The sequence below is a fragment of the Myotis yumanensis genome, unplaced genomic scaffold (genome assembly GCF_028538775.1).
Source record: "Myotis yumanensis isolate MYYU_CA2020_CCGP unplaced genomic scaffold, mMyoYum1.0.hap1 SCAF_13, whole genome shotgun sequence".
Classification (NCBI taxonomy): Eukaryota; Metazoa; Chordata; class Mammalia; order Chiroptera; family Vespertilionidae; genus Myotis; species Myotis yumanensis.
This window is the reverse complement of record NW_027223764.1, coordinates 8,991,443-9,002,634: the sequence shown is the minus strand read 5'-3', so window position 1 is coordinate 9,002,634 and position 11,192 is coordinate 8,991,443. Positions and strand designations below refer to the sequence as shown.

Here is an 11,192-nt window from a genome sequence, read left to right as displayed (position 1 = left end):
AGAAGACATAAGAGGGTAGCATAAAAGGAAGATGTGGAGGGAGAGAGAACTTCCCAGAGTCTGTATAATATTCCAATATACTTCTGATAAATCCTTTTAAAAACATGCTTCTGATAAAATCCTAAGCTGGTATGAATCAATTTCTGTTACTCCCAAACAAAGAATTCTAACTCATACACATATTAAGTAAGATAACCTATAAATTCAAGGCTTGCCCAATGTAGATGTGGGTTACTTCAGAAAATTAGAACCTGGTGCTTCTGATGCCAAGAATACAGACCTGACAGCAGAGTAGAATGAATTTTGCTGTTCAGAAATAAATGTTGCTGTTCAGAAATAAATTCTGCTGTTCTAGCATCCCAGAAATAAAATGTGCAAGAAATATCCGTTTCTTTTTTTTTTCCCCTTTTAATCAAATTAGCTCTGATTCTGCATTGAACTCGTGGAACATTCAAATGGAAGTATAATTTCATCACCCCTACTTCTGCCCTCCCTTACTCCCCACACCCCGGAGTCACGACTGCATTAGGGGAGCTTACTGATGTCTAGACACTGGGTAAAGGCTCTGTAATCTCCACGTCATCATTGCTCAAGTCTGCTTTAAACTTCCTCGCGCAGCCCCTGGCTCTCTGCTTCTAAGTCAAGGGGAGAAATCTTTGCTGAAGCTAGAGGGTGCTTGCTCCCTGGGGGGCAGCCATCCCATCTGAAGTCACGCCCCCTTCCTGGAAACTCTTGAAGTTGGCTCAGGTATCCAACCCTAGGACCTGACGATCTTTCACTTTCTCTGTCCTTGTTCTTGAAATAATTCTCTTCTCTTCTGGCCTCTCTCCCACTCCCCCTTGGCCCAGACATAATGTTTTCACTTAGCTGAGGCTTTTATAATAGACCACAAGAGTGAGTGACTCCCTTTTAGGAATTTCAGCTTCTTTCCACCCTGCAAAAACTCCCCAGAGATTTTTTTTCCCCCGGCCTTTCTTTTTTGTGGTATGATTTGCATAACATAAAATTGTCCCATTTTAGTGTACGGTTTCGTGGCTTTAAGTACATTTGCATTGTTGCGCACCCCAAAGGTTTAATGGGAGGTCTGATTGAAATGGGGGGATGGTGAAAACAAAGGAAGAAACAAAGAGTTTTTAAAATATTATTCTTTCATGTCTTTGTGGCACTTCAAATGGAGTCCCCTAACAGGTGAATCTGAGAAGCTAAGAGGCATCCTTAGGATGTTAGATATTAATAATGTTTAAGAGGAGGAGGACGAGGACGGGCGCCTGTCAGGAAACTTGGGGAAACAAGGAAGGAAAACCTTATCTGCCTGACAACACTCACAATATGACTTAATGCATCTGGAGCAGAAGTAAAAGGAAGAAATGTTCTCCGCTCTGCCGTGGGCCAGGACCAGAACCATGTCCCTGAATTGTGTTGGGGAGCGCCTATCTCCCAGAGGCCTCAGATGGAAAGGAAAGTTCCATTTCATGAACTACAATAATGCCGTTTGATACCTAAGCAGCGTGTTACTAAGGGATGCAATCCACAGAAGAGTTAGAATTTAAAATCTTGGAATTATTAAGATTTACACTTAATAACTTGTAGGGGTTGGGGGGGGGGCGGGGCGGAGAGTGCCTGAGGGGTGTCAAAATAGCCCACGTGATTTAGCACGGGCTGGGCCGAGGCGTTTCTTTTGGGGGGTTGGAGGACTCTGTATCCATTTATTCGTTTCCAAATAATTCCTCACGTGCCTGCTGTGTGTGAGGCACCGAGGAACCATGCGGCAGGGAACAGGTGAGTAGGTTCGTTCCTCTAATAGAGTTCACATTCAGGTGCATTTTACACTTGATCTTAGCCAAAAGGCCGAGAAGCGATTCAGGTGCATTTTAATTCTAAAGCCGCGAATCCAAGAGCACAATAAACCGAGTGAAGCAGTGAACCTAGGGAGCCACGGTTCTTTACAAGCCGCAGCAAAAGTCAGAATTTTAAGTTTTCTATTCTTGGGTGCTGGGTTTTAGTTAAGGGCGACGGGCAGGTGGGATGTGAAGACATTTCCCGCCGAAAATATACACAGACTTGGTGTTTGGGTTCGACAGCTTAGCTCTTGCGATTAAAAATGACACCTACGGCACCGCACTAACATTCTCTTAGAAGCAAACGAGATTATAGGAGAAAAACCACTTACTCCATCACAGCCCTCGGAAGGCACAGCCGCCTCTCAGCCAGCGCAGGAAGGCCATGGACTACAATTCCCAGAAGTCCTTGCGACCCACCCACTCGGCAGCACAGCTTCGGAGTCGGGCGCGCTCCTTGTTGCGTCATCCGGGTGCGACTGCAGATACAAAACAGACCAGGGCTGCAAAAGCATGGCCTCTGCTGAGGCGGCGGCGTTGCCATCGTCTTCGACTTTGGAAACAGACTCAGCCCCAGTCCCTGAAACTGTAGGAACCGCTGCAGCCGCGGCGGTCGCGGCCGCGGCCAGGATGGGACCCGGAGCCAGGGTCTCCAAGGCCGCTTTGGCCACGAAGCTGCTGTCCCTGAGCGGCGTGTTCGCCGTGCACAAGCCCAAAGGGCCCACTTCAGCCGAGCTGCTGAATCGGCTGAAGGAGAAGCTGCTGGCAGGTACTGCAGCCCGGGTGGGGGCCAGGCGGAGAGCGGGAGCCACAGAGAGCACCCTGGCGTCTTGCGCGTTCAAGGCTCAAGAGATGAAAGGAAAGTGAGAATGCTCGCTGCGTTAGATCTGGACAGACATCTGGGGCATCTCGGGCTTGCACTCGAACGCCTGTAGCCTAGTTGGCAGTTGTCTCTCTCAAGGGAACGAAACACAACACAACAAAGCCCACGTGTACACAAATACACCCCGGCACGTGGCCATGCAGACCAGTTTGCTGTAATCTGACCCTGGAGGAGCCTTCGGTTCAGTTCACGTCGGTGAACGCCACTCAAAGGAAGCACTGACTCTATACCTCCCAAGTTGCATTGAAGATAATGTTGGAAATGCAGACACGTGTTACTTTTGTTAACCAAGGTTTAATGCAGAGGTTTTCACATAGCGGGCAGAAGAAGTCCTTAGAATCCCTTGTGCAAGTACAGATTCCTAATCCCTGCCCTCCCAGAGCTTGTCATTCTAAGGATTGGGGTATTTTTAGGAAACTGTATTTTTAAACGATTGCTCCAGGTAATTCTGGTGTCAGTAGTCTAGGGGCCACATTTTGGGAACACTAACTATAACTTAGTCACTTCTGTAGGAACATTCTTTTTGTTTGTTTGCTTTGTCATATGCACTGGTAGAACATTTGAAAAGCCTAAAGGTTCTCTCAGCTCATCTGCCTAGTAGTTCATTTCAAACAGTGGCATCAAGGAACCTTAGCTGTTTATTGGACACCTTCAATAAACCCGATCTGTGTTAGCCTGTAGGGATGTGAAGATGAAAGTTACTGTCATCCCTTAACTGAGCTGGTAGCCTCGTAACTTCTGCAGCCTTTGGTGGTAAAACGATTTCGCTAGGTATGTGAAGCCCTCCAGACTTTGGTCCTGGCTTGTCTTTTCATTCAACCAGTGCAAGAACTAACTGTCTTACCTCGTTTCGTATCCCCTGGCAAACTTCGCACTTTCATTTAAATGCAAAAACAAGTTATCCTGCTAAGAATTTGTTCGTTGAAACATACACTTACAGATTTAAATGTTTGTTGGCAATAGGTACCCTCTTGCAAATGTTTAATTCCAGTTTTATATCGACTCCTTTTGTTAAACTGTCCTTATACTTTTGTTACCTGTAGGGATGGGTGACAAAGGAGATATTGAAAGAAGGAATTGCATCAAGGGCAAGCTTTGTGGAGTTGTTTCCTTTCAGCAGAATTGCTGCATTCATTTGGCCCGACTTGTTAGCTAAACTTGAAGGCTTTTTTGACCCTCAAAGTAATGAATACCATTCTTTTCCTTTGACAGAGTTCTGATAGGATCAAAGCCATATCCTGGCTTTCTGGTTAATCTGTCTCCAAGAACTGAAGTTTTTTCTTCTTGAAACTTGGTTAAAACTGATGTGTCAGGGCATTGCTGGATGTGTCAGTGGCTTCTGCCGGAAACTACTCACTCAGATATAGACATTCTCATTGCTACTCTCCATTTCTGTATTGCTTGTGATTGGCCTAGTCTGTATTTATATTAGCTAGACCAAAGCTTCCCCAAAGCATTTCTGACTGGCTGTTGTAATTACCTGGGACGGTTCTTAAAGAGACAGATTTCAGGGCACCATAATCTAATGCCAGCTGGTTTGATAACCCCAATCAGTGATCATGACCTCTGTGTATTAACATTCCTTGCCTTTCCTTACATTGATTCATGTCACTCTAAAATCCCTGCTCTTCTTTGTCTGTTTGACTCTTTCAAGGCCTGAACATCACAATTTTAGGCTAGAAAAGACCGTACTAAATATTCATCCATGAATGGTACCAGTGGGGTGAACCAAACTCCAGTATAGTAGAGTGGTATGTCTTCAAACTTGAAAGAGGTAAATTTGGACACAGAAGGAAGACAGTAAATGTACAGGCCTTTCTACTCCAGGGAATGTCAAGCTGAAAAGAGAAAGTGTTCCCCAAAAGGCTTCTATAAACTCATGGATGAGAGATCCCTAACAGGTTGTAAGTGAAAGGAGAAGAGTCGGAAGCCTAGGCCAGGCCTTACAGGTTTATATGAAAGCAGACAGCCATGCCCTTCCAAGCGTGGTAGTGTCGTACTCAGAGAGTGGCACTAAGACTGTATCCCAGAAGCCATGGTTCTGTCTCAATAGGGTGGTAATCATGTGGTAAGGCTGAGCAACCCAGCACAGTTTTTTTTTTGGCTTCTCCACTATTGCTTTGTTTTGGCCCTTTTCCTCCCCGCCCCCATCTCTTTTCATTTGCTGTGTCTTCTATCTTCTTGGTGTCAGTGGTGATAAGGAAGGTTTGGCTGGCTTAGGTGGTGTGGATCAATACAGCTGTTCCTGCTCCTCTCCTTTCTTACTTGAAGTCCAGGAGCCAGTATTCTTTCAATATATTCTTATATGCCATGATAATAACAACTACCTACAGGTAGAGTGCTTTGCCATTTCCAAAGCACTTTCAGATAACATTATTTCAATGTATCTTTACAAGAGAATATGAGATAGACCAGGTGGGCATCCTCTTTTTTGTAGTTGTTGCTCTTTTTATTTATTTTTCTTTTGGAATCTTCTTTTTAAAGAAAATATTTTTATTGATTTGTTTTTAGAGAGAGAGGAAGGAAGAAGGAGAGAGAGAGAGAGAGAAACATCGGTCGGCTGCCTCCTGTATGACCCCCACCTGGGATTGAACCCTGGGGAACTGGCCTCCTTTTGGTACATGGCACAACGCCCAACCTTCCAGGACTACCCACTTTTAAAAAATATTAATTTTTTCCTGATGAGAAAATGAATCTCAGTTTCTAGATCACTGATTTGGGAATACCATCATTTCTGTAACTTAGGGAGTATCTATACATTTTTAAATCTGGGTTTTTTTGCTGGTAATGTTGTCATAATCTAAATATGTTAAGTTTATAAAACACTTTTTATTTGTTTTAAATACTCCTTCTACCCTCACCCTCCCATGTTTGTGAAGACGCGGCTTCATCTGCTTTGGTCTTTCTTCCCATTTACTCTCCTAGAAGCTGGAATGCCTTCTGCAGAATTAACCAAGAGGAAAAGGCAGACCTTGAAAATCGGGCACGGAGGGACTCTCGACAGTGCAGCCCGAGGCGTTCTGGGTAAGAGATGTGAATGGAAGTTTAATATAACTGTCACTTAGTAAGAAATACATATTGACTGAGAACAGATAAGATAGAGATAAGACAAAGCCATGCCATTTTCAGCCCCTTTTGGCATATTTCAGATCGACTGGCCTTCCCAGATTCAGCTGAAATGCTGTCTCCCACATGGGAAACCTGCCCACTTGCTTCTCTGTGCTGCTGACATAAAACTTCATTCTGGTCTTTGTTTCTGTTAATTCCCTGGGCTGAGAACAGGTCTTTTTATTTCTGTACCTACACAACAGACCTCACAGAAATCGGAATATGATTTTTTTGAGTGATTGAATGGGGGAAAGTTGAGTACAATTTTTGTCCAGTAAACTGTCCCTTGAATGAAAGCTGCATGGTTGGCTGAAGTTTCAACTCCAGGTCATTTTTCTACGTATCACTTCTGGATTAATCTTCCTAAAATTCTACTTTCACCGGTCACCAGACTTCTACGGGCCTTGGTTTACTTGGGTACAAAATGAGAGGGTTAAGCTGGGTGACTCTAAGATGCCTTCTTGTTTCAGATGTCATTATTCTGGATGACTGACCTGGCGGAGAAATCAGTTCAGCATTTCAGCCAGGCCAAAGCCTAACATGCAGCCAAGACCCCCTGCACTCTGACTGATAAACCCACTGTGCCCGTCCTTGCATTTTTAGAATATGCTCCTCTCTTCTCTGTGTTCAAATCCTGTACCTCCCTGTTTGAAATGCTTGAATGAAGTGTTCTCTGGCCCTGTCAGCCATTTACAGAGCAACTTCCTTTACCTCCTACCGCAGTGGTTCTCTCTGTGTTCATTTTGACATCTTACCTAATAATAGACGAACATGTAAATTAATCATCCCTCCACCAGCCAATCAGGAGAGTATGCAAATTAACCCAACAAAGATGGCGGTTAATTTGCATATGTAGGGGCAAAGCAGTGGAGCAAAGACTGAAGGCTCCGTCCGGAGTGAAGGCCTGGGTCCCAGGTGCCAGAGGAAAACCGGTGCTGGCAGCCAGGGGAAGGGAAGGCCTATTGCACGAATCTCTTCGTACAACGGGCCCCTAGTTTAATCATATTCTGTGATATTGTTATTTAGTGTCATTCACTCATTAATTCAGGCAACTTTTTGGGGGGGGCACTTGTGAATTCCCTTGTCTGCGTTTTATTTTCCCAATAAGATTATAAGCTTTTTCAAAGTCCGAAAATGTGCTATTCCATTTGAAGTCTTCTTCGTGCGCATAGTAGCTGCTTAAGAAATACTGTTTGGAGATTCTTGACTGGAACAAATTGCATTGAGTCTTTGTTATTATTATTATACAAAGTTTTTGCCTCAGCAGTAGCAGCTACCATCAGAAGAGTGCTATGTTCCTCAGAGCATATCGGAGGCAGACAGTTGTTATCTTAGTCCTGAAACTAATATTACTCTTATCATGGATGCTTAAAGGGGGTTGAGATAGACTTTATGAAGGAGTTGGGATTTGAGCTGGGTTCCCAAGTGGACTTTGAATACTTGGCTTACGAGTTGGTACTGTAGGCTTTGGGACCCTATTGAGGATTGTTGGGGTAGGGGGAGGCTTTGTAGTGTACAATATAGGTTTTCAGAAATGGCAGGAATAGGTAGAGGAATGGGTAAGATGTAGGAGTCAGGTTTGCAGTGGTTTAGGCCAGTGGTCGGCAAACCGCAGCTCGCGAGCCACATGCGGCTCTTTGGCCCCTTGAGTGTGGCTCTTCCACAAAATACCACATGTGGGTGCACACGTACAGTGTGATTGAAACTTCGTGGCCCATGCGCAGAAGTCGGTTTTCGGCCTGGGCGAGTCTATTTTGAATAAGTGGCATTAGAAGAAGTGGGGGTACATTCGCTGTGGTCGACCCCTCAGATTGAGGATGTTTTTAGCAAAGGCCAGCTTAGGAGTACTCCCTAATTAAGTTAATAACAATGTACCTAGAACCAAGATGGCGGCGTAGGGAGCGGACCTGTGTGTGCTGCTCTCTCACAGCATCATTGAAACTATCAACTATGAAGTAAACAACCGCCACTCAGAATCATGGGGAAGTTGGCCCAGTGGGAGATCTACAACTGGAAGAAAAGAAAGAAGTGCAGTGAGACTGAGTGGGAGCTACGGAGGCACCAAAACCAGAGGTACGCAGTCACACACCACGCGGGCTGCAAATGGATTCTCGGTTTTTTACGAACCCTCAAATCCTCTGGGCTTGCTCGGGGCGGGTCTCTGAGGCCCCAGATCCCACAGGGAGAGGCGGCCACGGCCTTGCAGTGGTCGGAGAGCGAGGGAAGCTCTGACACGCGGCTGCTCGCCGGCACTGAGGGACAAGAAGTCCTGGTGTCCCGGGGAGGCGAGGGGCGCGGAGACGCCGCCATCGCTATTTCCTCCACGCTGGCAACTCCCTGTGACCCCGCCCTACCCTCAGGGCTGTGCCAGAGGCACAAGAGGGAATGACTGTGCTTTTACAAACTCTCAAATCCACTGAGCTGGTTCGGGCGGGTCTCTGAGGCCCCAGGCCCCAAGGCAAGAGACAGCACAGCCTTCCAGCGGTCAGAAAGTGAGGGAGGCTCTGGCGCTCGGCTGCTCACCGGCACTGAGGGACGCAAAGTCCTGGTGTCCTGGATAGGCAAGGGGCCGCTGAGTCTCCGCCCCGGCGACTCCCTGTGACCCCGCCCTACGCAATTTACATTCCCATCTGGGCTGTGCCAGACTCGCAAGTAGAAACGCCTTTGCTTCTGCAAACTTTCAAATCCACTGAGTTGGTTCAGGCGGGATCATGAGGCACCAGACCCTACGGGGAGAGGCAGCACGGCCTTGCAGCCATCAGAAAGCGAGGGAGACTCTGTTGCACAGCTGCTCGCCGGCACTGGGGGACACAAAGCCCTGGCAGAGATTCAAGGGGCCGCGGAGACTCAGCCAGTGCTATTTGCTCCGCCATGGCGACTCCCTGAGACTCAGCCCTAATCAATTTACATCCCCATCCAAGCTGTGCCAGGTGCACAAAAAGACCCACCTGTGCTTTTGCAGCCTATCCCAACAAATTGCAGACTTCAACTGCTCGCAGCCATGGGAGACACACTCAAGAAGCAGACCCAGGAGAACCAGGATGGCGGCATAAGGAAGAGACCTGTGCGTGCTACCTCACACAACAACATCGAAACTACCAAATATCAGACAAACACCTATCATACAGAACCATGGGAAAGTTGGCCCAGTGGAAGCTCTACAACTGGAAGGAGAGAAAGAACATTGAGACTGAGTAGGATGTGACACCAAGTACAGAGCCCAACCCAACAAACTGCAGATTTCAACTCCTCGCATAGAAAGAAGCGCATTGAGACTGAGTAGGATGTGCAGAGGCACCAAGTACAGAGCCCATCCCAGCAGGCTGCAGATTTCAGCTCCTTGCATCTGGGAGGGACGCAATCGGAGGGCAGAGTCGGGTCCGGGGTCGGCCAGGGCTGGGCCTGACTGGGCCGGCACTGTGGAACTGCTGTACCAGCAAGCCCACAAACATGCCCACTGGTCCCAGTCTCTTGTGGGGCGCTGGGGGACAGCAGACAGGCAGTCTGTGCACTTGGTGGAGGGCAGGAGTGCTGGATGTTCAACCACCAGGAACGCCTGGAGATTTTGTCTGGTGGGGAGCCGCCGGCCGGGGACAGAGGGCCAAACTTCCTGTTTCCCCGGTAAGGCTGGGATGGCCCCGGTGAGGTCGGGATGGCCCCGGTGAGGTTGAAACGGCCCCGGTGTGGTAGGGACGACCCCGGTCAGGTCGAAACGGCCCCGGTGTGGTAGGGACAACCCCGGTCAGGTTGAAACGGCCCCGGTGTGGTAGGAACGACCCGGTGAGGTTGAAACGGCCCCCGTGAGGTAGGGACGGCCCCGGTCAGGTTGAAACGGCCCCGGTGTGGTAGGGACAACCCCGGTCAGGTTGAAACGGCCCCGGTGTGGTAGGGACAACCCCGGTCAGGTTGAAACGGCCCTGGTGTGGTAGGGACAACCCCGGTCAGGTTGAAACGGCCCCGGTGTGGTAGGGACAACCCCGGTCAGGTTGAAACGGCCCCCGTGAGGTAGGGACGGCCCCGGTGAGGTTGAAACGGCTCCCGTGAGGTAGGGACGACCCCGGTGAGGTTGTAACAGCCCCCGTGAGGTAGGGACCACCCCGGTGAGGTTGAAACGGCCCCCGTGAGGTAGGGACGGCCCCGGTGAGGTTGAAACGGCCCTGGTGAGGCTCAGACGGCCCTGGTGAGGTTGAGACTACTCCAGTGAGGTTGGGACAAATAAAGGGGACCAGTATGGACTGATGAACAGGGGTAGATACAGAAGCAGAGCAACATTGAACAGAATGTTAAACTACAGTGGGAAGCCTGGGGAGGGTTGGGGGGGGGGGGATTAAGAGACCAACTGAAGGACTTATATGCATGCATATAAGATTAACCAATGGACACAAGACACGGGGTGGGTGGGGGGGGGGCGGGGGGGTAGGGGCCGGGGGAATGTCAAGGGGGGGATAAAAGGAGACATATGTAATACTCTTTGTAATACTTTAAGAAATAAAAATTATTAAAATATATATATAAAAAAAAAAGAAGAACATCAACAAAAAGCAAAACTCATTATTATAAAATAAATTATTTTTAGCATCAATTGTTTGACTAGTACTTTGCAAAACAAATAAAGAATAGTACTGGTACATAAAAAAAACAAAAAAAAAAACAAACAAAAAAAAACAATGTACCTACCTATATAGTTTAGGTTTAAAAAATTTGGCTCTCAAAAGAAATTTCAATCGTTGTACTGTTGATATTTGGCTCTGTTGACTAATGAGTTTGCCGACCACGGGTTTAGGCAGATTTAGGCTGGTGGCAGGCAGTGGGAAGAAAGCCTGGATGAGGAAGGTGGGAGGGAGGATGAAAAGGAACAGCTCTGCTCTGAGCCAGTCTGGTTTGAATTTTAACTCCATCTCATACTAGTTGTGAGATGCCGGGCAAAGTTCTTAGTCTATATTTCAACTTTCTTATCTATAAAACGGACAGTTGCATTACCTTTTAGGGTTGTTATAAGGATTAAATGAGCTAATGAATGGAAAACATTTAAAGTGGAATTTGATAAATGGTAAACTCAACGAGCGGTATGCTATAAATATTCATGATAACTCAGCTTGCCGATAATTTCTCCTTGTTACTTCTTGTTATTCTGAATTGTGGTGGTTATATTGTGTTCTTTTACAAAATTGTATCCATTGACGAGAAATATTTCAATTTTTATGAACATTTGCTCACTGTTCAGTGAAGAAATGATTATATCCTGTGATGCTCGACTAGTGAAGTGTGTTATCATGTGGTTAAGTCATGTTTGCCAGTGCAGTCAGGTGGGCCATTGTTGTGCTTTATATATGGTCTCTGTGAGCATACATTCTCCAGACTCT

General features: G+C 47.0%; 1 protein-coding gene across 1 annotated transcript in view; it reads left to right on the top strand.

The window, feature by feature from the left end:
• The first annotated feature begins 2,351 nt into the window (after positions 1–2,351).
• Positions 2,352–11,192, top strand: part of TRUB1 (TruB pseudouridine synthase family member 1) — a 28,798-nt gene continuing 19,957 nt past the window's right edge. Inside the window, exons 1-2 of the mRNA XM_070431816.1 lie at positions 2,352–2,607; positions 5,647–5,745. Of these exons, the coding sequence (XP_070287917.1) occupies positions 2,352–2,607; positions 5,647–5,745 (355 nt within the window). The remainder of the gene's footprint in view (positions 2,608–5,646; positions 5,746–11,192) is intronic.